This window comes from Emydura macquarii, unplaced genomic scaffold, assembly GCF_026122565.2.
Source record: "Emydura macquarii macquarii isolate MOO-44397 ecotype Brisbane River unplaced genomic scaffold, CSIRO-AGI_Emac_v2 contig_3692, whole genome shotgun sequence".
Lineage (NCBI taxonomy): Eukaryota > Metazoa > Chordata > Testudines > Chelidae > Emydura > Emydura macquarii.
This window is the reverse complement of record NW_027133829.1, coordinates 11,207,374-11,232,770: the sequence shown is the minus strand read 5'-3', so window position 1 is coordinate 11,232,770 and position 25,397 is coordinate 11,207,374. Positions and strand designations below refer to the sequence as shown.

The window sequence follows — 25,397 nt, the reverse complement described above, 5'->3', positions numbered from 1 at the left end:
CACGTATGGCCCGTCTAAATCCAGCTCCGTGCTGGAGTCTTTCATTAATGAATAAAGAGCCATTTAAATGCTCATCACAGTCCAGCGCCCGTTTGGTGCACGTCCCAGCGAAGCACTGCTCTGTTACCGTATGGTACAGCAGTATTGGCCTTCGGCTGAGCAGCTGGGAATAAAGAGCCGACTTCAGCCTGATAAGCAGAGGGGGGTGGGAAGCAGCAGCAGCCCCCCCTCCCCCCGCTCTGCCCCCACTTGCTGGGCCCTTTGGATGCAGGATGCAGCCAGGGCAGACACACTCCCCCCCGCCCTGTTACAAAGGTTGGCTTTGCCCATGCGTGTGCCTGGCATCCTGCACGGGGAACATAGCTCACGCATGTCGGTGCCGTGTGTGTCATGAGATCCTGCCGTGCTGGAGCTCCCGGGCTCCCTAGTGCTATGTGTGAGAGGCAGGAGCTGGGTGGGGCAGCTTGGCTATGGGGCGCAGGAGGGTCAGGAGGCAGCGGGTGGGAGGATGGGGGCAGAGGCTGCATGGGGAAAGAAGGTGAGGTCTGGGGGGCAGGGCTTCTGTGTGGGGAAAGGGGCAGGGCGTGGGGGGCAGGGCAGGTATCTGTGGGGGGGCGGGGTGCATGTGTAGGGCAGGATGCGTGGTGGAGGGGCAGGTCTGGAGAGGCCAGGGTCTTTGTGGGGGGATATGTGTGTGGGCAGGTCTTGGGGAGGGGAGAGGGTAGGGAGGAGCAGGGGCAGGGTCTTGGGGGCAGGGTATCTGGGGGAGCAGGTCTCGGGGGGCAGGATGTGTGTTTGGGGTGAGCAGAATGTGTGGGGGGCAGGGCAGGGTGTGTGTGGTGAGCAGGGTGTGTGTGTGGGGTGAGCAGGGTGTGTGTGTGGGGCGGGGCAGGGTGTGGGGAGTAGGGGATGTGGGGGGGCTGGGGGCGTGAGGGGGTGAGCAGGGTGCGTAGGAGGCGGGGGGGGGCAGGGCAGGGTGTGGGAGGGGCAGGGTGTGTGGGGGGGCGGGGAGGGGAGGGGAGGAGAGGGCAGGGCAGGGTGTGGGGGGGCGTGGGGGGGCAGGGTGTGGGGGGCGGGAGGGGTGGGCAGGACAGGGCAGGGTGGGGGGGGGGGGCGGTGCCGGTCTCCCTGCCCGCCCCCAGGCGGTGCGAGCTCGCCGGGCGGAGCGGAGCGGAGCGGACCGGGGGGAGCCGAACTTTGCGCTGCGGGCGGGCGGGGGCTGCGCTAAGCCCGGCCCCCGGGCGAGCCGAGCCGAGCCGAGCCGAGCCAGCGGCGCTCTCCTGCCTCGCCCAGCGCCAGCGCGGCCGGACAGCGGGCGGCGGTAAGGAGAGCCTGCCCCACGCCTGCCCCACGGGGCCACCCTGGCACCCCCCGGGTCCCGCTGCGGGGTCTGTCCGGGGCTGCCCAATGAACGGGGAGCGGGGAAACTGAGGCACAGAGAGGGCACGGGACCTGCTTCCCCTCCAACCCTTGGAGACCCCTTCCATCGCAGAGCAGGGCACAGAACCCAGGCATCCTGGCTCCCAGCCCCCCCCTGCTGTAACCACTAGACCCCCCCTCCTTCCCAGAGCTGGGCACAGAACCCAGGTGTCCTGGCTCCCAGTCCTGATGTCACCCCCCAGCAGGCGTTCCCAGCAGGATGGAGGTGGGGGCTGGGGGGGCTGCCCCGCCTGCAGACCTGCCCTCTGATGCAGCAGTGGGGGCTGTGTATGCAGCTGGGAAATGGGGCTGGCTTCCCGGCTCGCCCCCCCAAGTGCTGTGACCCTCGGCTGCCTGCAGGGGCTGTGGGGGTGCAGCTACCAGGCAGGGGGATTCCCAGGGATCGACCCCTGGGTGCTGGCGCAGCCCTTCGGAGCAGGGCCCTTGCTCCTTCCTGTTGGGAACGGCACCTCTTGGGGTGCCCACCCCAGTGCTTTCAGTGGCAGGGCCTGGAGGAAATTCTGGCAGCTCGGGTCAGGTTTTCAGAGCGGAGCAGCTGCTGGGGAGATTCCCAGGGGCAAATCCTCAGCCTGGTGCCCAGCAGGCTGGCTCCTGCCCTCAGTGGCTAAGGGGGGCAGGCAGTGTGTACCTGGGGGCTCATCTTAGTCCCTTAGGGATCCCCTGTTATTTGTGGGGTCTGTCTCTAGCCGACAGGGAGGGGGGCAGGGAGAGGGCGCTGGCCCTGCCACTCAAGCGCACACCTCGCACATCCTTTGATCCCTGACCCACAGGGCTGCCCCAGCCATCTGCCCCTGGGAGGAGCTAATGCCCCACATGTAGGGCAACTGCCCTGAAGGGGTTAATTGGGCCCAGCCTGGAACCAGGGTGTTTCCAGATAAAGCGTGTGACTGCTCTGCTGGATTCCCCCATGAGCAAGGGAGGGCTGCGGGGATTGGCCGGGGTAGCTGGGGCCATCTTCTAGCCGGGAGAGGGCATCTCTGGAGCCCGTGGGTTGCCAACCGGCCGTAAATTGACGGACAGTCAGTACAAGAATGTACAATTTGAACACTCCCCGTAAACCCGCAAATAACTGCCAATGTCCGTGCCACTGGGCAGCGCTAAACCCGAGTGTATGGTGACATGGGTTGTTGCCGTTCAGAATCAGGGCTGGTATCGTGAAATGACACTGACCAGGACTTTCTCCGTTTCCTGTGTTTTCCTATTGCACACGCCCAAAGAACCCGCTTGATCAATTAACTGCAGCTCCAAGAAGTGCGCCATTCCGAAGCCCTGGGTGCAGCACAGTGCACGTGAGTACACACGGCGGTGACAGTGGTGTGTTGTTTGCGGGGTGTGTAGTGATGGCAGGGAAAGTTACCGGGTCAGTACAAAAAAATCAACGGCAGATCGTCATGTCAGTCAGAATTAAAATGCAAGGTTGGCAGCCAGCAAGGGAGCATGACACTCAGGGCAAGAACCTTGGCGGGGGGCCCTGGAGGGGAAATGGGAACCAGGCCCCCCAGCAACCTGTTAATGGGGTGCCAGGGGAATCACATACCCCAGCACCGGTGTTGCTTTGGTGGGTTATGGGGACCAGAATCAACCGAACCCTCTACCTGGGGATCTTCCGCTTCAGAAGCCGCTCAAAGGTCATGGGCGAGGCAGGTTTGGGCGCGGCTGCCCCTGGGGTGGTGGTGGGGGGGGGGGGCGGCAAACTCAGCCCTTCCTTTGCATTTCGTGGTTTTGTTTTGTGCAAACCACCAATGCACAGGAGCAGCCCGCAAACCCGGCAAGCTGGTGTGGGGCCCGCAGGCTCGTCCACCCCGCGCGGGCGGCCCCTGGGAACGGGAGGCTGCTGGGAAAGAGGGTGATGGCCGCTGCCCCTGCTCTGTAGTGTTAGTGTGACGGGCTGCCCCACGCCTGGCCTGCCCCTGCCCTGCAGCCTGTACCCCGTGGCCCCACTCCTCTTTGTTCTCCCCCACCAGGAAGCAGCAGGTATTTAAATTTCTCCCCTGCGTTTCCTGCTGGCTCCGTGCCCTGCTGGCTCCGTGGCCCTCTCACACCGCTTCTCTGTTCCGGGAGCCTGGCCCTGCCGGCCGTGCCTGAGCCCTGCTGAGGAGCCCCATTGCCAGACCCTCACGCCCCGACGCCGAGGAAGGCCAGGAGCTGACTGCGCCCCCAGAGCCGCGTGTTCCCCTCCCACCCCTGACGGCCCGTGGAGCTGCCCCAGCGTCCGGCCCAAGCCCCGGCTGAGGATCTGCTCCCAGGATGGACCTGAAGAACCTCTCGCAGCCGGAGTACCAGCCGGAGCCAGTGCCCCCCGAGGGCAGCTTGCCCGGCCTGTCTGCCATGGTGCACTCCTTCCTGGGGCTGGTGCAGCCCAACGCCTTCCCAGCCGGTAAGAGCATGGGATCCCCCCCCGCCTCCCTCTCACTCTGGGTTTCTTTTCCTGCTTCCCGGCATGGGGCGGGGCAGGACAGGTGGTTTCAGCCCCCAGGCATTGAAGCGTGGAGCAGGGAAGGGTCAGACCCGGGTTACTTGGGTCCCTGCAGAATCCAGTTTGAAGAGCTGCTTTCAGCGCCATCCGCACGCGTTGTCCCTCTGCTCCCGGCCCCGTGTGTCCCCACGGCCCCCAGCGCTGCGTTCGCCAGAGCCGTGCCTGCCACCCTGGCGTTCTCTGCTCAGCAGCTCGGCAGCCCTTTAGCTGAACGTGTTCTCACGGGAGGCAGCGTGGGGCTCCGGGCTGGCGGGAGGATTCCTGGGTTCTACGTCTGGCTCTGCCGCTCGCTTGCTGGCTGAGCGTGGGCCGGTCACTCCGCTGCCCCGTGCCTCAGTTTCCCCACGTGTGCAAAGCGCTCTGAGATCTATGGAGCGCATTGAGCCCGAAGGCAGCACGCACCAGCAGCTCTGCATGCAAGGTGGTGCAATGCGGAGGGCAGCTAACAGACGGAAGGGCTGTGGTGTGGATTACAGCATCCGGGGGAGGCGATGCAACCTGGTGGGTCCCACGACAGTGAACGGTTTATTTCTGATTGGGCAATCCGCTGCCTCTTGGAGGGGACATGGCGGGGGGGCTGGGAGGAGGCCATGACAGGGGCCAGTGGGGAAAAGTTTGGGGTAGCGGATGAAGGAGGCAATGTTGGGGTCATTGATGGGAGATGGGGCAGAGACCCAGCTGGGGTGGAGGATGCGCCTCAGCCAGACTCTCTCTGCCCCACCCAACGCGCCTCAGGCCTCTGCGCTCAGCCCCAATCCCCTCGTTCTCCGTGGGCTGTGGAGGAAGTCCTGAACGCCTGCTCACCGCTAGCGACCACGTCTGCCGCGGGACTGGTGCACAGAGTGTTAACAAATAAGTTGCGTGACACATGTACCCAGACTCCGCGTCACCCATTTCACCGGCAGGGCCTCGAGATCCACTCCCACTTGGCGGGGGGCTCGGTAAAGCCCTCGGGGACCCAGTCTAGATGACAGGCTGGCCCCGCAGCCCTTCTGCTTTGACTGGGGCCTGCGGGCTGGGGCCCGACAGCCGTGTCAGGCGGACGGTGGTGCTGGCGTCTGGCCCTGAGGGGTGAACTCCGTTGTGCTCTGAGACTGAGCCGTGTGTGTGTGCGGGGCAGCGATCGGGGCCTTCCTGATTATTGCGTGTGGCAGCGCATTGTTTAACTGTGTCAATTCAAAGAAAGAGGGAAACAGGGAGGAGGCAAAATCTGCAGGCGACACAAAACTACTCAAGATAATTAAGTCCAAAGCAGACTGCGAGAATTACAAAAGGATCTGACAAACCCCGGTGCCTGGGCGACACAGCGCGTGCAGCGGTGCTGTAGCCAGGTGGGTCGCAGGGTATCAGAGAGACGAGGTCAGTGAGGCAACAGCTTTTATTGGACCCACTTCTGTGGTGTCCTGCCACACGAAGGGGCAGTAAAAGATGTTACCTCACCCACCGTGTCTCTGGGCGACAGACTGGCCGATGAGAGTCACTGTTGGTAAGTGCCAAGTTATGCATCTCGGCAACCACAATCCCAACGTACATCGAAAACGATGCGACCTAAATACGCTCAGTAAAGAGACCGTGGAGTCATGGGGGGAAGTTCTCTGCAAACATCCACTCAATGCGCAGCAGCGGCCGGCGGAGATAATAGCACGTTAGGAGCCACGAGGAAAGGGGCAGGTAATACGACAGAAACGATCACAAAAGCGCTATGGCAAACGCCTGGTCCGTGCACACCGTGAGTAGTGCATGCAGCTCTGGGCACCCCAGCTCAAACGAGCTCAGTTAGAAGAGGGAGAAGTACAGAGGAGGGCAACAGAAATGCCTGGGCGTGGAACAGCTTCCAGCTGAGCAGAGATGAATAAGAGCGGGGCTGGTCGGTGTAGAAAGGAGACGACTAGGGGGGATAGGGGAGAGGGCTATAACGTCATGCCTGGGGTCTGCAGAGTGAATAAGGAAGCGTTATTTAGCCCTTCCCATAGTGCAAGAAGCAGGGTTTCACCTGACAGAGTGACTAGGCAGCAGGTTTAAAAGGACCAGCAGGCAGGGCTTCTTCAGACAGCGCACAGTCACCCTGCGGGACTCGTTGCCAGGGGATGCTGTGAAGGCCAAAAGCATAAGTGGGTTCAGAAGAGAATTAGCTGAGTTCTTGGAGGCTAGGGCCAGCAATGGCTATTAGCCGGGATGGGCAGGGTGCAAAACCCTGCTCGGAAGTGTCCCTAGCCTGCGTTTGCCAGAGGCTGGGAGTGGGCGACGGGCTGGCTCACTCGATGATTGCCCTGTTCTGTTCATTCCCTCTGACACACCTGGCACTGGCCACTGGCGGCAGACAGGATCCTGGGCTAAATGGACCCTTGGTCTGACCCCGTCTGGCCCTTCTGCCAGGACCGGGCTCCTCTCTGCAGAGCCTGAGCTGAGTTTGGGTCGGTAGGTCCTGAGGGGAGCAGCCAGAGTGGCACTTTCCGCCAGGAACAGAGCAGTTGGTTGCGGGCTTTGCAAGCCATGCTGGAAGCAGCCGGGAATCTTTCGTCTCTGGGTGTGGGACTCTCCTGCCTGCCCCGAACCGTGCAGGAAGCGCAGCGTGGTGACAGACGACCAGCCCCTGTCAAAGCACAGAACTGGGAGCCAGGACTCCTGGGTCCCATTCCACACCCACTGCGTGACCCGGGCTGAGTCGCATGCGGCCGATTTTTCCAAAGCGTCCACTGAATCGGGGCGCCTGGGGCCTGATCTCCAGAGGTCCGAGCACCCGCCGGTCCTGCTGGACAGAGATGGGCTTGTGGGGGCCCAGCCCCTCTGAGACTCAGGCCCCTTTGAGGGGTCTCAGGTTGGGCACCCGAGGTCCGTGGCCGTTTGTGAAAATGTTGGCCTTGGACTCTCTGTGCCTCGGTTGCTCTGCTCTGTAAAATGGGGATAATGCCCCTTCCCCGTTCGCAATGTTTGTTGTGCGCCCGGGTGTCAGCCGGTGCTGGAGAGAGGGATCTGCTCTTGTGGTGTGCCAAACCGGGCTGAGGCTAGTGGGTGCTTGGTTGGCGGACGGTGCAGGAAAACCTGCTGGGGGCCGGCAGGCACTGGGGTTGCTGATTTTTTCCTGTGAGCCAGTGCCCCGGAGGGACCGTCTCTCAAAGGAGATGTAGCACCATGGTCCTGGCTGCCTGTGGTCAGCGGAGAGCCCAAGGCGGGTAGCCCTGGTGTCTGCCCCGACTGGTTCGTGCAATTATGGTCCCCCTGCAGCACCCACTGCAGACTGGTTTCCCTTTCGCTTCCGGCTGCTGGCTGCTGTTAAACAGCTGCCGTGTCCCACCCCCGAGGTGGCTGCACTTCAGTGCCAGGTGGAGTGATGGATGCACTTCCTTTGTAAAGCACTCTGGTTCCCATACATCGCACAACCACCTCCCCGTCCGGGCCGGCCCCCTGCTCTGTGGAGCGCCTGAGGTGCTTTTGTGCACTCCCTTTGCCTCCCCTGGGTTTGTGTTTCCTTGTCACCCCCCTTTAAGCTTCTGTTTGTTTGGGAGTGTGCAAACAAGCCGCCTGATTCTCGGCAAGGGCCACCTGACTTGTTTGATTTCATGGTTTGTTTCCTGCTGCCACCCAAGTGAGCCGATGCCGGGTTCGGCCCTGGGGAGGTTGCAGAATGCAGGGGCGGGTGCTCGGGGGCGTGTGCAGGAAGCAACTAAAGCGGAGGGATAAGTGGGACTCGGGGGTGAATTTGAGAATGGGCGTCGCTATGGGGCTGGGGTGAGGCGAGGGGAAAGCGGGGCCATGGGAAGGAAAACAGCGGGACAGGGAGGCGTGTGGGCGGGCATGCGTTCCTGCAGATAGGAACTAGAGCTGGGGATGGGCCGGAGCCCCACAAACGCCCAGCGGTGCCTGGATCTCTGGAAATGCCTCACTGGAGAACGTCCTGTCCCCCCAGCTGTGCCCCGGCAGGGTGGAGTCCCTGGCACCCACGCCCGGCCCGGGTCTGCGCACCAGCCTCTGGGGGGCAGGCTGTGCCAGCGGGGGCAATCGCCGCCCAGCGTGGCCGGGGGGGCACGATTCCCGCTGCCGACCTCAGCTTTCTGTGTAGGGGCAGATGGCGCCTCCCAGTCCCTGCCGCACTGTAATGCCCGGGCAGCGCCAGGTCAGCACTGACGGCCAGGGGAGAGCGTCCCCGCTGGACCCCGCCCCTGCCCTGCAGCCTGGCGCCCCTGCTGGGCCCTGCCCCCCACTGAGTCCCACCCCCGCTCCCAGAAGCGCCTGCCTCTTTCTCAGGGTGCCCCTTCCAGACAGACCCTGCCCCTGAGCTCCTGGTGGTGGTGGTGGTGGGGTGCGACCAGGACCAGCTGGAGAAGTGGGCGTGGCCGGGTGTGGGGGGCCCTGCTGTCAGGGGAGGGACCTGGGGGGCAGTGCTGGCTCGTGGTGACAGGGCTGGCTCAGACTCGCCTGGGCCAGGCCAGAGACGCTGCAACCAGGGCCTGAACCCTGGACCCAAGAGCAGTTGAGAGCCAGGGGCTGTTTTGTCAGGACCCCGGGAAATTGGGGGCTGGGAGCCGGCTCTGGCTGAAGCCCAGCCCATGCCCAGGGTGCCCGGCTCCCACCGATGGGCTGTCAGAGCTGGGCTCCCGGCCAGGCTGGAACTCCCGGGCACCTTGGCGGGGTAGGGGAGGCCGGGCTCTTCCCGCGGTTGCCGCCTCCCTCTCTGGCTGGCTGGTGCACTCCCAGGGTCCGCGGGCTGGGCTGCCCCTGTTCTGCCCAGGGCTATGGGGCAGGCGCCCGGCGGCTCTGTGCATGCTGCAGCTCGCTGGTGCCGAGGTCATGCCAGGGCCGCACCAGCCGAGGGAGGGACTGTGCCGTGGTTCCCGGGTTCATCCCAGCTCCTGCCAAAAGGGAGATCAGTGGGTGTGGGGGGAGGTCGCTGGGGTCACCCCCTCAGCAGGGTCCCAGGCGTCCCAGCCCGGACATCGACCCTGCAGTTTCACAGCCCCGAGGCAGCTGAGCCGGGCCAGCCGTGAGTGTTTCAGTGCGTGGTAGACGTAGCTGGAGAGGCATCTCTTCCTGCAGACCCTGCCCCAGCGCAGCTACGAGTTCCTGGGCTCGAGGCGGGGGTCGCTGGCTGAATTCTTGGGCCTGGTTGAGGCGGGGGGGGGGGGGGGAAAGGGAGGGGCTCAGCAGGGTCCCTTTGGGCCAGGGCGTTTCGGGGGCTGCCAACTCCCCTCTCTGCTCCTGTTTCCCCAGAACTCCTCACGAACTTGATCCAGCGGAAAGTTGAGATTACAGAGCCCGTCGTGTACAAGGAGGTAGGGCCCGAGCGGGGTCACGGGGCAGGGCCCCCATAGGCACAGAGGGGTAAGGTCGCTGCCAGGGCCCAGTGGGGTCTCTGCGGTCAGCCCGGCCCCAGCTGATGCCCCTGCTCCCCCTCCCGTGATGCCATCCATGCTACATCCTCAGACAAAGGGGCAGCGGGGCTGGGGTGCTTTGTAAGAGTGCGGGCGGAAAGCCCAGCAGTGGCGGGGACTCCTTTCTGCCCCCCCAAATCCTCCCTCCTTCCCTTCCTGTCCTGTCCTGCCGCGCAGTGTTAAGCGCTGACGTGTTCCGCCCCAGAGGTGGCTGCATTTCAGGGGCGGGTAGGGGGGCTGTGAGGGATGCCAAGGGCCGTGGGTGCTGCTGGGATGGAAGTTGCTAGTGCTCGCTCTCTCGCCCTAGGTGCTGCTTTATGAAGTGGGTTTCCTGGTCTGCACGGCCATCGGGGTCCTCTTCATCATCCTCGTGCCCCTGGTCGGCTTCTGCTTCTGCTGCTGCCGCTGCTGCGGGAACTGCGGGGGGAAGATGTACCAGAAGCAGGGCAAGCACACCAGCTGCCGGCGCCGGGCGCTCTTCGTCTCGGTGCTGCTGGTCACCGTCCTCGTACTGTGAGTGCCGCGCCCCGGGCCCCTCCAGACGCTCCCCCACCGGGCCCCCAGCAGGGCGGGGGCTGCCCCCAGCGAGCACCTCCGCGGGGCCTTATTTCAATGGGCAGCCCGAACCACGCGGGCTTTGGCCGTGCTGCCCGGCCGTGTGTCGCTGGCCCCTGTAGGGGTGCAGTTACCCCTGTATATTGGGGGGCAGGTTGGCAGGGGCCCAGGATGACCCTGCATTGCACCCCTTCTCCCACCCGAGCTAGGCAGATCCCTGGGTCGGCCCCGTCCACGGGCCAGCCTGGCCGGTCATCTCTTCTCAGATGGCAGGGTGGCCTGGGCCGGCGGCTCGAAACCCCCCTAGGTCACCCGACTGCGATATTGTTGTTTTCCTGCCACGCAGCGGGTGCCCCGGAGCCTGCGGGCAGGGGAGCCCTGGCGGGTTTCTCTGTGCGCCGAGGCCGGGGATCCCAGCCAGGGGATGTTCTCCTAGCGCCAGCCGCCCGTTGCAGGGGGTCCTGCTCCCCCGGGGGCTGAGGTTCTGTCTGCAGAGCAGCTGGGACAGGAGACCCAGCTCCCTGGAGCCAGGAGACGCCTTTGGGTGGGGAGTGGCTGGGCGCAGTCACCCCGGGAGCCCAGATGCAACGGGGAGGGGCAGATGCCTCCGCCTGCGGGGAGGGAGAGCTGCTGGGAAAGCAGGCAGGCCAGGCAGCCAGGAGGGCCCTGCCAGGAAGCCCCCATTGTTCGCAGGAGCAGATTCCTGCCGCGGGACAAAAGGCCGGAAGTCACTGGGAGTTGCCCGTCACCGGGTGAGTTCAAGCCGTGGTCAGAGTGTTCCAGGCCACGGTGGAGCCAGCGCCTCAGAATCAGCTAGTAGCCAGGAATGGGGGGACAGCCCCCCGCTCTCCCAGTGAGCGTGAGCAGCAAGGCGAGGCTGGAGCAATGGCCCGGGAGCTGGGGGGATCTGGCGCTTGTAGCTGGGGCCCGGCCAGACTTGCTGGGGCAGGTCGCTCCCTTGTGCCTCAGTTTCTCCATCTCGGTGTCAGGGAGGGGCCGAGGAGGAGTTGCAAAGGGGCCATGGGGGGGCCAGGTTGGGGGCCTAGCTCCACTTTGGGGGAATCCCAGCAAGAGCCCCTTGGAAGGGGGAAAGGTTCTAGAAGTGCTGCCGTGGAGTGGCTAGCCGTGCTGCCCCCTGCTGGGCAGGATCAGAGCTGCTAATCTGTGTGTCATAGGCTCCGTACGCTGTGGCGATTCTCCATGAGCTCAGCTGAGTGGGGATGCTCTGTTAGCCCCGCCGGGGCGGTGAGTTCGCCGGCTCAGTGTGTGCAGCTCGGTGACCCCCCAGGTGTGTGACGGTGCCGGTTCTAACCTCCCTCAGACGCTGGGTGCAGACCCTCAGCGAAGGGGGGGTCGGATCCGAAGGAAGCTGCAGGGCTGGTGTGTTCGTTGCGAGCCCTGCTTTATGCTGTCTCGTTGGCTATGCTCCCTCACTCCCAAGCCAAGGGTGGACCTCGCCAGGGGGGAAACCGAGGCACAGTGAGGGGGCACAGCGAGGCCGGGGAACGGAACCCAGGAGTCCTGATCTCGGAGCGCTGGACCGCATGGCCGTGAGCAGGCCCCGCTGTGCGTGGACTGTCTGGGGGCCCAGCACGCGCAGCTCAGGTCCACCCCAGGTCTCCAGGGGCTGATGCTGCCCCCACTCCCTTTAAACCTTGTCCCAGGGCCGGGAACGTCTGCGCTTTCATCAGCAACAACCGCGTCTCCCGCGCCGTGAACAGCAGCTTCGGGACCATCAACGCCACGCTGGACAACCTGCGCACCTTCGTCGGCGCCATCCCCCAGGTACGCCCGGCGCTGCCCCCTGGCCAGCCTGGGGGGGGTGCCCAGCCGGGAGCCCCCCAGCCCTGCCAGGGGCCCGCGTTTGCCCTTTGCTGCTGTGGCTGGCCCGTGTTCACCCCCTTCTCCTGGTCCCCGCAGCAGGTAGACGTCATCATTGCTACCAGCGACGTGCCGGTCGGCCGGGTCAACAGTAGCCTGCAGAGTGAGTCTGTGCGCGGGGGGTTGGGGGGGCTGGAGGAGGCCGAGGCCCTGGGGACCCGGCTCCGAGAAGGAATGGGGGACGCGTGGTCCGATCGGCCTAGCAGGATCCTGACTGGCCACCTGGGCTAGCCCTGCCCCAGTGCTCAGAGCCCCACGGAGCAATGGGGGGGGGGGGCGGTTGGCCTGCCCAGGGCTCTGTTCCCTGCCTGTCTGGCCCTATCACAGAGCCCGGCATCTATGGGCCCTATAAGCCTCTTCCTCCCTGCTGCTGGGGGCGCTGGCTGGGCACCAGCCCCGTCCCGGGGCAGCCCAACTACCCCGCCAGGCTCTCACCCGCCTGCCCCTCCCCTCCCTCCTGGCTCCTCCAACCCCCCCCCCCGCCCGCCCCAAAGCCCTTCCACCGGGGCACGGCCCCCTCCAGCCCAGCCAGGGTCATTCTCCCCGTCAGGGAGCCAGCAGGGCAGTGCGGAGGAGGAAGGAACCCAGGAGTCCTGGCTCCCAGCCCGTCCTCTCCCAGGACTGTGGCGTGAGCTCCAAGGACTGTTCTGCCCCCCTGTCCATCCTGTGCATGCCCACGCTGCGGGCGGCTGCCAAGGGGCAGGGGCTTAGCTCTCCGGGCTGGAGGGGGGCTCGGGACCGGCTGGGCCTGAGCTGACCACGCTGCCCCCTTCTCCGCAGACATCGGCCCCATCCTGGGGGGCAGGATCGTCTCTGAGCTGGGAGACGAGGCCTACGGGGCGCTGGGCTCCGCCACGCGCCTGCTGGAAGGTACCGGCCCGGGGCTGCGGGGTGGGAGATGGGGAGCCCCCATGCACGGCCCCTTTGCCCCCCCATTAGAGCTGCCCCCCCAGCATCCGCTGAGAAGGGACGAGCCCCAGGGCAGCTCAGGGAGAGGCGGTGAGGGGGGAGGCCTGGGGGTGTTTGGTGGGAAAGCGCTGGCTTGGGGGGGCATGGGGCAGCGCCAGGGGGACACTCGGCAGCGTAGACCCTGCCCCCACAGCTGAGGGGCCTGGGGAATCCCTGGAGCCCAGGGACCCTCTGCCCTGGGCATTGAGGGGCTGGCCGGGCAGCAGCGTGGACTGGAGAAGCAGCGTCCTGCCCCGTTAACCATCCCCTGGGATCCCCCCGATTCACCGTCGCCCCAAGGGCCTGGGCAGTGCCCGCACCCCGCACCTGGCCTGCCCTGGGGCACAGGGAGCCCTGTCCGGCCCCACGCCTGCAGCGTGAGCAGGGTGGGCGTGACCAGGCTGGCAGCCCTGGGACCCTGGTCCTGCTAGCCCCATCCTCGGCCCAGGCCCTCCTGGGGGGGCCAGCTCAGCCTCACCAGCCCCTTGTCTCACCTCATCCAACCCCACAAGTCCGTGAGGTGCCAGGGGGCAGCACCCCGGGATCCCCGGGGCTGGGGCAGGGTGCAGACGGGACGAGGACTGAGTCCCTCGCTCTGCCCCCTCCGCCCGCCCCAGTGACAGACCTGGTGCAGAGCCAGCTGCACGCCGTGAACGATTCGGGCCAGCGCCTGCAGCAGCTGCAGGGGACGCTCAGCCAGAACCTCAGCCGCCTGCAGGTGCAGATCAACCGGACCCTGCAGGCCTGCGGCGCTCCCTGCTCCCAGGTGTCCGTCAGCGGCCTGGCCTTCGCCGCTGACTTCGGCACGGTGAGGCCAGCACGTGGGGGGCTGGGCGGCGTGTGGGGCTTGGGGGGCGTAGGGGGTGCAGGGTGGCGTGGGGGCTGAGGGGCATGGGGGGCTGGATGGGTGCAGGGATGCAGAGCGGTGTGGGGATGAGTGGGGGTGCACGGGGGGCTGGATGGAAGGCAGGATGGTTTGGGGGCATAGCGGGTGCAGGGTGATGTGGGGGCTGGGTGGGTTCACGGGGACGGGGGGCTGGAGGGACAGTAATCTCCCCCAGGTGGAAGTACCCCCCCCCCCAAACACCCCCTGACCTGCCCGCGTGCGCAGACATGGGCCCACGTGTGCCCCGCACGCACCGTCCCGCCCCTGTGCTGGTGCGTCCACAGCGAGGCCCACGGCGCTGCCTCGCCCCCCCGCGCCAGCCCTGCCCTGTGACCCCCACGCTCCTTTTCTCCCAGGTCCCGGACGTCAGCAGCCAACTGGAGCTTCTGGGTAACCTGTCCAGCGCCAACCTCAGCGCCACCCTCCAGCAGGTACGGCGGGGACTGTCGGGGGCCCGTCCCTCCCCGGCGCGTGGGGCTGGTCTGCAGGGGCATGGCAGGCTCTCCCCGACCCCAGGGTGTGGCATGGCCGAGGGGAGGGACCCAGCCCCTGGCACAGCCTGGGTCCCCGCGCCGGGGCAGTCGGGCGCGCTCGGACGGGGGCACGGGGACCCAAACCGCTGACGCTGCGTGGGAGATGCCTAATGGGCTGGCCGGGCGTCCGCTCCCACCTGAGCTGGAACAGGGCAGCGGGCGTCTGGCCAGGGCCCGGTGCCGCCTCCACCCTGGCTCCTGCCTGCCTGCGCACAGAGAGGCCAGAGGCCCGGGACTGGCCGGTGCTGGGCATTTCTGACAGTCCCGTGGCAGGGCCGGGGGCGCGGGGCTGGAACAGGGCTGAGGGTGCGTTTGCCCTCGCCCCGGGCTGTGCACTGGGATCTGAGCCTGTCTGTCCGTCTGTCTCTCTCTCCCCGGCCGTCTGGGGCTGCAGGCCAACGAGACGCTGAACGACACGCCCCGGCGGGTGGAGGAGCAAGCGCAGCCGGTGGTGTCAGGTGAGCCGGTAATGCGGGGGGTGCCCGCCAGGGACGATGCAGGGTCAGCTGGGGCGTCTCTTCCCCCTCCCGCCAGGGCCCCCTGCTCCGGACCGGGCGCTGTCTCGGCTCACAACGCCCGGGGCCCTGGCTGTCCCGCAGGCTCAGCCCGTCCCAGCCCGGAGCCGGGGGTCCAGGCTCCACATTGACCTAGGAAGCGAGTCCGTTCTCCTGGCTCTCAGACCCTCTCCTGCCCCCCGGGGCTCCCCGGCTGCCCCCTCAGTTCTGCCCGCTGCGGACTGCGTCTGCCCCACGCGTGGCTCAGGGGGGAGATGGGGCGCTGGGGGGCTAAAGGAGCAGCCAGCAGGCCTGGGTGTCCCTGACGTGGCCGGGGCCCGTCCCGTGCAGATGCGCGGACGCAGCTGGGCAAGGTGCGGCAGGAGATCGGCGCCGTGCGGAGCAAGATCACGGCGCTGGACGCGCTGGGGAACGTCACCACCACGCTGGACAGCCTGGGCGGGCAGGCCGGCCGCTACGAGCCGGAGGTCGCCACCTACGACGGCTACAGGTAGGGGGTGGGCCGCTGCCCCACCGCTTGGGGAGGGCTGAGCCAGCGTGACACAGCGGAGCCCCCCGGGGGCCCGCCAATCTGGGGCGGGGGGGCTCGGAGCAGGGGGCGCAGGGGCTGGTGACCGACGGCACGGTGGGGAGCCCCGAGTCGGAGCCTCCTTCCCAGCGGCGGGCTGGGGGGCGGGTGTTGGAGGGTGCCAGGGGAGAGTGGCCGAGGCCAGGCAGCACAAGGGGGGAGCAGCCGTCCCTAGCATGGGGCAGCCCCACTGTGCCCCACGGCACCGAGAGGCTGGGGTGCTCTGGGGAAGGGGGGGCTCGGTTCTAAGGAGAGGAGAGACCCCCCCCTTTAATCTGGCTGCCCCCGCTGCAGGGGGTGTCCCCCGGCTAGCCCCCAGACGCCTCCTGCCCCACCAGGTCCTGGGTCTCTCCCGCAGGTGGATCGTGGGCATCTGTCTCTGCTGCCTGGTGCTGCTGGTCGTCCTCTGCAACCTGCTGGGCCTGCTGCTGGGGGCCGTGGGGCTGCGGCCGTCGGCGCTGCCCGTCGAGCGCGGCTGCCTCTCCAACTCCGGCGGAGACTTCTTCATGGCGTAAGAGCCCCCGCGGCCCTGAGCCGTGACTGGGGCCCCCTGCGCTGCCCGGGAGCGCCCCGGGCAGAGCGAGCGGGGCCGGGCATGTCGAAGGGTGGCCGGGAGGGGGCGGTGCCCCGTGCCCGGCGCTGGGGAGACCCTCGTGGGAACCCGGGGCCCCAGGGGTGGCTCGGAGGTGACTCGACCCCAGGGGGAGAGGGTCTAGCAGGCCAAGGCAGGGTGAGATCTGGGGTGGTCAGCGAGATCTGCGACCAGGTTTCCCCGTGTCGTGCTGCGCCCTGCCCTGCCCTGGGGGGAACGGGGCTGTGGCCGGGGGGGCGTCCCTGCCCGCAGGTGCTGGGGCCCGGCTGGTGGCTGACGGTTCCTTCCTCGCAGGGGCGTTGGCTTCAGCTTCCTCTTCTCCTGGCTGCTGATGCTGCTGGTGCTGGTGACCTTCCTGCTGGGCGGCAACACCCAGACGCTCGTCTGCCAGCCCTGGCACAGCCAGCAGCTGCTGCGGGTGAGGCCCCGGCCCGGCCGGGCGTGTCGGTGCCAGCGGCTGACTCTGTCTTGCCCGGGGGGGTGGAAAGGCGCGAAGGGAAATGGGAAGCTCTGTTCCCAGCCCCAGGGGCCTGGCGGGAGAAGGGGGCCAAGAGAAAAAGCCCCTGTTCAGCTCTGGGCCGACGGTCAGCGTTTGTGAGGATGGGGACCGAGATGCCGGGCTGGGGACAGAAACACGGCCGTGTGGGACCCTCAGCCCCCCCGCCAGCCCAGCCCTGGCCCCCCCAGCTCTGCCAGTGCCCCTCAATCCCGACCCACAGCCCCCTGCCAGCCCAGCCCTGGCCCCCCAGCTCTGCCAGTGCCCCTCAACCCCGACCCACAGCCCCCGCCAGCCCAGCCCTGCCCCCCAGCTCTGCCAGTGCCCCTCAACCCCGACCCACAGCCCCCCGCCAGCCCAGCCCTGGCCCCCCAGCTCTGCCAGTGCCCCTCAATCCTGACCCACAGCCCCCTGCCAGCCCAGCCCTGAGCGCCCTTCCTGGGCATGGCTGCAGTGGTGGGTCGGGTTTGCCGTGTATCCTCCGGAGAGGAGCACAGCTCCAGCAAACCCTTTCCACGGGGGAGCTGAGCCGGCGGCCGGGGGGGGGGCGGGCGGGGGCCTGGCGCTGCGCAGCTTGGCTGGGGAGGGTCTCAGCCGTTCTCCTGCTTCCTTTGCTCCTAGTTCCTGGACACCCCGGGCCTGATCGCGAACTTCAATCTGTCGGAGATGCTGGGGCTGCAGGGCGGGACGGTGACCCTCTCCGGAGTGTACAAGTCAGTGCCGTGGGCCCTCCCGGCTCCCCCTTCCTGCGGGGCCTGGGGCCGGTCCCCTCCCTGTGCCTCAGTTTCCCTCTCTGCACACGGGGTTGGGGGGGACAGTTCTGATCTCTTGGGGGCCGAGGAAGGACGCCCGGCTCTGTGGCGGAGGCCTGTAAAACGCCGAGGGGGGTCACACCGTGTCTATGGGGCAGGGGCGGCTCTCTGGCCCCAGACACCCGCTGGGCGCACGGTCCCGGGGCCCCCATGATGGAGAAGGTCCCGCCGGCTGCACGGCCAGCGCCCCTGTCCCCAGCCTTCGGGAGCCGAGGGGCCCCGGCTCGAGCCCAGGCTGTGGGCCGGACTCAGTGCCTGCGTCTGTTTCTGGGGGGTGCCTGCCAGCACCCCTTGGCCGCCTGCCCGGTCCTCAGCTCTGCCCTCTGCCCCGCAGCGACTGCCAGCACAACGCGCCCTTGTGGAGCACCCTGCAGCTGGGCAAGGCCGTCTCCTTGGACGAGATCTTGAACATCAGCCAGGTTAGTGCGGGGAGCAGGGCCCGGCTGGGTGGGGGTCCTGAGCTGCCCGGCGGGGGGCGCTGGCCTGGGTCCCGCGGGACAGGGGGTTCAGAGTAGGTCGGGGTGCAGCTGGGCAAGCCGGGGGGGCATCCTCCCCACACGGGGTCCCTTGATTTCATTGCACCAGTGCCTGGCCTGGGGTTCCTCTGGGATTCCCAGCCAGCATCCCGGCCCCCCCGCCTGGCCCCCCAGCCCTGACCCGGCCAGCAGCGCAGCAGGCGGGATCGGGGGCCAGGGCCTGGCTGGGAGGTTTAGCGCCGGCCGCCTGCGCTCTCCGTGCCTGGGCCAGTTGCCGGCCCCCGGGGTCTGTGACGGGAGCCAGGGCCAGCCCGCTGCCGGGGAGATGGTCACGTGCTGAGCCGTGGGGGGCGCGGAGCCTGGCACGTCGGGGCAGTAACTCACCTGCGTGTGCCAGCCAGGCTGTGCCCGGGCCCCAGGCCCACCGGGAACCCGGGCGCGTGTGTGAGCTCCCCGCCCCCCCCAGCTCCTTTCGGGGGCCCTGCAGGAGGCAGGAGCGAGCTGTGCTGGGACTCAGCCCTGACGTCATCTCCTTCCCTAACCGAACCCAGCTGCTGCCGTGGGTCCGGCCCCAGGCGCTGGGTCTCCACAGCGACAGGCGGGATCGGAAAACGTCCCAGCCCTGTGCCGGGGGGGGGGCCCATGTTGGGCACAAGAGACTGGGCTCGGGGAGCCGGGGGGGGGCCAGAATCCCGCTGGGAGTCGTTCTGGATGCTGTGGCAGCGGCTAAGCTGGGGTCCCTGCCGGGGGGGGGCTCCGGGTTCCTGGGAGCCCCCTAATCTCTCATGGTGTTACTCCTCTGCAGTATACCAGCGAAATCACCACGGCCTTCGAGCAGCTGAACGTCAGCCTGGCCCCGGTCACCTTCCTCAGCCAGAGCCAGAAGCAGCTGCTCCGGGACGTGGGCGCCTCCGGCCTGCAGCCCAACCTCACGGGCGCCCTGCAGCAGGTGGGCCGGGGGCGGGGGGACCGGCATGGGGCAGGGCCCATCTCAGACTGGGGGGGGGGGGGGGGGTGATCTCGGGGCCTGGACATCGGGGAGGGGGGAGGTTTCCGCCAGGCCTTGTCCCATGCCATGTTCCTAGGGCAGCCCCCTGGACGGGGCCCGGCAACCAGTGGGGGCTGCTCCTTCCTCCCCCCGGGTGTTCCTACCCCTCCCGTGTGGGGCAGGGTGATGGCGGCAGGGGCGGGGGATGGGGCAGGAGCCGGGGGGCGGGGGCTGGGCTCTGCGGGTCCTCCCAGGTCCCCGGGGCCGTCACCCACTGCTTCCCCCACACTGACCGTGGGGCCCTTTGCCCCCCACCCCCTAGAGCAGACTGGGTCCGTGTCCCTCCCTCCCAGAGCCCTCCCGGGTGGCACCAGGAGACGTGCCCGCGTGACGGGTCTGTCCCTGCCCCCCCCCCCGAGCCCCCCCCACCTCTGGCTGAGCCCCCCCCACGCTCTCTCGTCTCTTCCAGCTGGAGAGGAACGTGACGCACCAAGACCTGACAGCGCTGGTGGCCCAGCTGGAGACTGTGGCCAACGCGACCGTGAGTGACGCCGGGACCCCTGCGCCGCGGCCCCATGGGGCGAGCACCAGCCCCGGCGTGGGCTCCCCAGGGTCACTGGGGCCCTGACCCGCCCCCCACCCTCTTTGCATTGCCTGCTGCCCCCCAGGGGGGTTCCCGGGAGATGGGCGGGGTGGGGAGTGTGGGCCGGGGAGCCAGGCCCCAGGGGCTCAGCTGCTCCCTCCATGGCCGGCCCGGCCCCCAGGCCCTGACCCGTCTCCCCCTCGGCTCAGGACGACGCGAGCAGGAAGCAGGAGCTGCGGGACGAGGCCGCGGAGCTGAGACAGATCAATGGGGAGATAGAGTCCAGCTTCCGCCCAGAGATGGTGAGCGACCCCCATGGGCCCCGGCCGCTCGCGCTGTGCCCCCAGCTGGGGAGCAGGGAGTGGGGCAGGGTCTGGGACACGCAATCCCCGTCCCCCAGCCCCCGGCTGAGCTGCTGGGCGTCCCCTGCCCCGTCTAACCCTCCTGCCTCTGTCCCCAGCAAACTCTGAACCGCAGCATCCGCGCCCTGCAGGCCACGACCCCCCAGGTCCCGGTAAGCAGCGTGGGCAGCGGGAGGTGCCGGGTGCTGCGCTGGGGGGAGGGACAAGGGGGCCCCCCTCTTGGAACCAGGCCCCGGCCCCGGCACACGGCCCGTGAGGGGCAGCCCGGCGGCTCCTGTCCCCAGCCGCAGGCAGCGTGGCCGGGTGCAGGCGTCCGCCCCTGCGCAGCCTGCCTGCAGTTCTGCTGGCTGCCAGCAGGCGGAATAACACCCCCAAAGAAACCCGACCAGGGGGCAGCCAACAACCCGCCGGGGCTGTGGGTCTAGGAGCCTGGCCCCGCAGGGACGCCCGCGTCACCCCGGCCCAGCTGGGGAGGGACTCGGGGAGGGGCTCGAGCTGGGGGGGGGGATCCAGGGGGAGGCTAGCGGGGGGCTGCAGGTCGGGAGTGAGGGGCACCGGCCCAGCTGGGGGGAAAGGGCTCTGAGCGCCAGGTGTCCTGATCTGATAATCGGACCGGCCCAGCCCTGCTGAGAAGCTGCCCCCGTGTGGCCGTGGGGGGCCGGGGCGCTCGGGCGCTGCCTTCCCACCGGGACTGGGTTTGCGGAGCCGCTGCAGCCCGCGGGAGCTGCTCCCAGCCCGGGCCCCGGTCCCACCGGCTCCTCTCGCCCCAGGCGCGGGTCAATGACACGCTGCAGCGAATCGAGGCCGCTCAGACCCTCCTAGACACCAGGGCTGCGGGGATCATCCGGAACGTGAGTCCCGCCCTGCCCCCTTCCAGCCATGGGCCCCGCGGTGGGGGGGGGCCCAGACGAACACCCCACGGCTCCAGGGACCCTCGCCTCTCCCAGGGCGTGAGGAGGAAATGCCCTGCCCTGGGCACCCTGATAGTCTCCGCCATGGGGCTCCCTGCACTCACACCCCAAGCCTTCCATGCACCCCCAGTTCCAGGAGAAGCCGGGGGGCAGGGCATCGGGAGGGCTTCTGACCGCCTGAGGGCGGGGGGGGCGGGGGTGGTGGGGATGTGTGGGGTCACGGCACGGAGCTGTCCCCTGTCCCGGCTGGACCTGAGCCCACCGGGGGTCCTGCCCCCCAGCCACTGGGGCACGAGCTGCTCTGAGCTTTACAAACGCTGACTCCCTGCGGCGGGGGCCCCGAGCCAGGCTCCGTGCCACTGGCCCTGGGCGCGGCGTCTCACCCCTCTGTCCGCCCCACAGGAGAGCCGGGCCTTTCTGCACAGGTTGCTGAACGTCTTTGAGACCTACGTGGCCTGGGCGAAGAGCACCGTGAGTGATGCCCCACAGGGACTGCCCTGCTCCTGTGGCAAGGGGGATGGCAGCGAGGGGTGGCCCAGGAGAGCCGGGCAAAGCCAGGCCCCTGCCCTGCCTCGCTGTCTGGGTCCCCGTGCACCCCCGCACTGCCCCCCGGCCAGCCCCGACACCGCAGCACCGCCGGCGTCTCTCGTGAAGCATTTCATGGACACTAACGAGCTGAGCCCCCCGGGGCCCTCGGGGAGGGCAGGCTGCGATTGTCCCTGTTTGGGAAACTGAGGCACAGAGCGAGGCAGGGCCTTGTGGGCACGCAGCGAGTTGGGCACAGCCGGGGTTAACCCCGGCTGCTGGCGCGCGCCTTATCCGGCTCCAAGCTGCTCCCCTGATGCCTGGGGTAGGTGCCGGGGAGGGATGCGGGGCAGGGGAGGCGGCGGGCGCTGACGGGCCGCGTCCCTGTCTCTGGTTCTGTCCCCAGCTGACGGAAGAGGTGGGGCGCTGCGGGCCCGCGGCCAAGAGCCTGAACGTGGCTGCCACCGTCGTCTGCAGCTACGTGGTGGACTCGCTGGTGAGGGCGTGCGGGGGCCGTGCTGAGGGGCCGGGCAGGGGGCGCCGGGTGGGCAGTTCTCGGGAGCACCGGGCGGGCCGTGTCCCCGGAGGCCTTGGTGTGCCTGACTGCCCCTGGGCGAAGCTCCCAGCTTGGGGCTGGCTGGCGGGCCGGGATGCAGACTCAGCCGCCACGGTTGGGCTCCCCTGGCTGCTGACTTGGGATGGCTACGGCCCGGGCTGGCCCCGCTGCCCCTTCCCTCTGCCCAGCCCTGGGGGCGAGGGCAGCCGCGCTGGGCACGGCCGGGGCCAGGCTCCCGGGCTCCGCGTGGGGGCCCTGCAGAGCTGTCGGCTGACTCACCCGCTGGCCGGAAGGGGTGGGTCCCATCCTCTGCCCACCCGCGGTGCGTGGGAGCCCGCCTGGCCCCGCGGCCTGGGCCCCGCGCTGCAGAGGGGAGACGGGGCCCCGGAGGGGGCAGCCGGGCGGGCGCTGACGTCCCCGGGCCTCTCTCCCCTGCCCAGAACGGCTTCTGGTTCAGCCTGGGCTGGTGCACCATCTTCCTGCTGCCCAGCATCATCCTGGCCGTGCGACTCGCCAAGTTCTACCGGCGCATGAAGATCGACGACGTCTACGAGTAAGGAGCCACCCGCCCCCACGGGGGCACGCGGAGCCCTCGCCCCGGCCCCCTTCTGAGACCTGCCCCGCGCCCGGCCCCACGCTGCCTTGGAGCAGGCTGTGAATTCACCCGAGCCCCCCGGGCCATGCTCTGGTCCCCTTCCACGCGCTCCCCGGCGGCACCGGCTTCGTGGCTCCCCTGCCCCCAGCTGTGAAAGGGGTGAGGGAGGAAACGTGAAGGTGGCAGAGGCACGGGCCTCCCGCCACGCGGCAATGCCCCTGAACCAGCCCTTCCTCCCCTGGGGTCGGTGCTGGGCCGCTCGGCTCTCCCCACGGCCGCTCGGAACGCCCCGGCCGGCCCTGCCCCACTGTCTCGCTGGCATCCCACCCCTTCGCCCAGAACCCAGCTGCAATCGGCCCTCTCCAGCCCTCGCTGTCCCAGGGGGCCCCACAGGTGCTGGTTCCAGCTTCTCTGTGGGGCCGGGAATTTGCCCGTGGGTGCGTGGGGGTCTGTGCAGCTGGCTCCTGGTGCAGGGGGCGGGTCCCGTCTCATCCCGGCCCAGAGCAGCGAGATGCTTCCGGACCGGTCCCTCTGCCGTGCGAGAGTGGCTGGGCCCAGCCAGGTCCCTCCAGCCTGGCTCCCCCCCCACGGAGGGGCAGGGGTCCCTGCCCCCCAGCCCCGGAGCACAGGCCCGGTTGGAGGGCACTGACAGATGCTGCCAGGTGCCCCTGGCAGGGCAGGCGTGGGAGGGGGCCCTGCCCGGCCCAGACCAGCTGCCAGCGCGGCGGCAGTGTGTCCGTCCCCTCTGACAGCCTCCCTCTGTCCCCCCAGGAACGACGAGGAAGCCATGGAGATGTAAGTACCTGCGCTGCCAAACTCCGGGGTGTGGGCACAGCGGGGAGGGTTGGGGGGGCATGAGGGGCCAGCGACCATCCCAGAGGGGCACCCCAGGCTGGGGGTGGAGGGACCGAGCGGCAGGGGTGAGGGCCACGTCTGCACCGGGGAGCCGTGGGCGTGGTGGGGGTGCTGGGCTGGTCCCCGGTAATGTATACCTTCCCCCCCCATGTGGGGGCCCTGCACGTCCCCCACGGTGCCTCCTACCCGGGCCCTGCCCCTTCCCTGGCCATGTCTGCCCCACACGGGCAATGGCCCAGCCCCAGAGCGCCAGGGGCCGCCAGAGGGGCCACGCTCGGCTGGGCCCCGGGGAGGAATCTGGGGCGCCGTTGCAGGATCTGGCAGCCCATGGTGCCTGTCTCAGCCTGCGCCTCCCCCCGCGCTGCTGGGCGACCCCTGGGTGCTGGTAACCTCCCCCCCCTTGCTTTTGCAGGTCTTCGACTACGACGCTGTTTAAAATCCCCCGCGTGGGGACAAGGAATTAGGGGGTGTTCCCCCCCCCCCCCCACCCGGAACCCGCCTCGAGCCCCACGTGTGGCTGGGGGGGGAACAGAAGGGACCGTGGGTGGCCGCTCGCTGATCAGGCGGGACACCCAGACTCCTCCACCTCGGCCCGGCTGTGGGCCAAACCAGCCAATCTGCTGTGCCGGCTCCACCAAGCCCCGCCTCCAGGAATTTGCTCAGCCAATCACCAGACTTCCCTGGGTGGAGCCATCCCCGCTATATCGTGTTTCATAGACCCTGCACTGCACCACCAACCCCGGGCCCATTGGCCAGGAGAGACTGGGGCAGGGGGAACCCAGCAGTCCCCCCTCTGCCATCGCTGTGGGGGGTCGCTGGGGGTGTAAACCGATGTTTAGCACAAAGTCGGGGAATCCAGCTCTGGGGGGCAGGACCCACAGCGGTTTGCTGCCCCTCCCCCCCCAGCTCAGCCTCCCTCCCTGGGGGCTCAGTTGCAGTGTTTGCCCACATGGCTCCGGCCGCAGGAACGGTCCCGGGGCTGCTGCTGCGGGGTGGGGTGAAGGGGGCCCCGATTTCCCACCCTGCCCTACTCAGTGCGGTGGGTGAGCAGAGCTCGCCGAGGGCCCCTGGCCCCTCCTGCTGGGGGACGAACCCGCCTGCCTGGCCCTGGCCCTGCCCTGCCCCTGGCGCAATGCCGATGATTATTTATTTTTGCGCACGGAGCTGCTCGCGGCTCTGCCTGGGGTTGTGACGTGGCAGTGACCCAATAAAGTGTGTGCAGCAAAGGGACGCCTCACGCCAGCTGCTTTCGGGGGGGGTCGTGCCAAAGGGCGAGCTTCGCCCAGGGGGTACCTGGAGCGGAGGGGGCTCCAGGGCTGGCCTGGGCACGTGTGGGGAAGCAGAGATGGGGGCCGGTGCGAGGGAAACCCTTGAGCTTCCCCCTTGCATGCCAGGAGACATCCCAGCTCGTGCTTCTGTGCCCCTCCAGGCTGGCCACCCTCTGCAGGGCCGTGCCCCCGGTTGGGGGGCTTGGGAGGGGGCTGCGAAGGGGTGGTGCAGAATGACGGCGCACCAAGGCCGTGCCCCACCCTGGAGCGCAGCGTCCGACCCCCGGCTGCGCTCAGCGTCTTGGCTGGCCGGCTCGGGGAGCAGACCGGGACAGCTTGCCTGGGCGTGGGAACCCAGCCAGATCGGGGGCTGAGCCCTTCCTCCCCATGCCCGAGTTCTGCCCCCAGGGCCGGCTCCCGCCTGCGCCGCGGGGGTGTAGCAGCACAAATGGGTAGGACGTGGGCCCAGCTGAGAGGCAGGAGGGGAGGGATGGGCCAAGGGTGGCCCTGAGCGGGATCTGGGCAGCTCGGTCGACAACTGCGCCAGGTGCCTGGGACCGAACTGGCGGGTGATGAGCCCCAGATGCACACCCCCGCCCCTGCCGCCAGGGCTCACAGCCGGCTGCCACGACGCAGCCCTGGCGCCCCACAGCCAGGCATGCATCAGGGCTGGCCCCGCAGCTGGTTCTGCTTTGTAACAGCCAGCCTGGCTTGAAGGGCTCCCGTCACAGCCGGGTTTGCAGCCTGGCTCTGGCGAAGGGGAGATCGCCAGCTCCTTCCTGCACCCAGCCTCTCTGGGTAAGGTGCCGTGGGGGGGGGGGGCCCAGGCTTCATCACAGCGGCTCTGTGCTGTGACCCCCCCTGCAGTGGGTCACGCTGGCCGCCGGATGCCCCTCCCTCCCCGCTGCAAGTGCTCGCCCACGCAAGCTTGAGCAGGGGAATTCCACAGGCCCAGCTGGCTCGGGGCCGGGTGCCAGGCCCTGCCCACCTGGCTGCCTTCCCTTCCTTTGAACTTCCTCAGCAAACCCCAGCTACCCCTGGGCAGCTTTGTCAGGCCCTTCTCGATTGCCTCCTGCTCTCTGCTCTAGGCTTGCCTCATCCACCTGGAGCCCCCGCCTCCTCCCCACCCCCAGCCATTTCAGCTGGCTTCAGTATTCTTCACTTCCAGTCCTCCACCATTAATCAGCTGCCATGCGCCATTTCAGAG

General features: G+C 68.4%; 1 protein-coding gene across 1 annotated transcript; it reads left to right on the top strand.

Annotated features, from left to right (window-relative positions):
- The first annotated feature begins 1,170 nt into the window (after positions 1-1,170).
- LOC137146109 (prominin-1-A-like) lies at positions 1,171-24,728 on the top strand. The gene is made up of 26 exons (XM_067537255.1): positions 1,171-1,321; positions 2,658-2,729; positions 3,405-3,817; positions 9,125-9,186; positions 9,593-9,798; positions 11,505-11,625; positions 11,761-11,824; positions 12,502-12,591; positions 13,287-13,477; positions 13,912-13,986; positions 14,483-14,546; positions 14,934-15,093; positions 15,530-15,682; positions 16,058-16,181; positions 16,881-16,972; positions 17,406-17,490; positions 18,353-18,496; positions 19,005-19,076; positions 19,328-19,420; positions 19,579-19,632; positions 20,251-20,331; positions 20,794-20,862; positions 21,323-21,412; positions 21,913-22,025; positions 22,839-22,862; positions 23,335-24,728. The coding sequence occupies exons 3-26, from the start codon at positions 3,688-3,690 to the stop codon at positions 23,384-23,386; spliced, it is 2,409 nt and encodes an 802-aa protein (XP_067393356.1). The 5' UTR covers positions 1,171-1,321; positions 2,658-2,729; positions 3,405-3,687; the 3' UTR covers positions 23,387-24,728.
- Positions 24,729-25,397: the final 669 nt, after the last annotated feature.

Bases quoted from the DNA above. Each gene is read 5' to 3' on its own strand.
- LOC137146109 (XM_067537255.1), top strand. From the start codon at position 3,688: ATGGACCTGAAGAACCTCTCGCAGCCGGAGTACCAGCCGGAGCCAGTG. The intron at 9,187-9,592 runs GTAGGGCCCGAG...CTCTCGCCCTAG, and splicing joins AGCCCGTCGTGTACAAGGAG to GTGCTGCTTTATGAAGTGGG. The intron at 20,332-20,793 runs GTGAGTCCCGCC...TCCGCCCCACAG, and splicing joins CTGCGGGGATCATCCGGAAC to GAGAGCCGGGCCTTTCTGCA.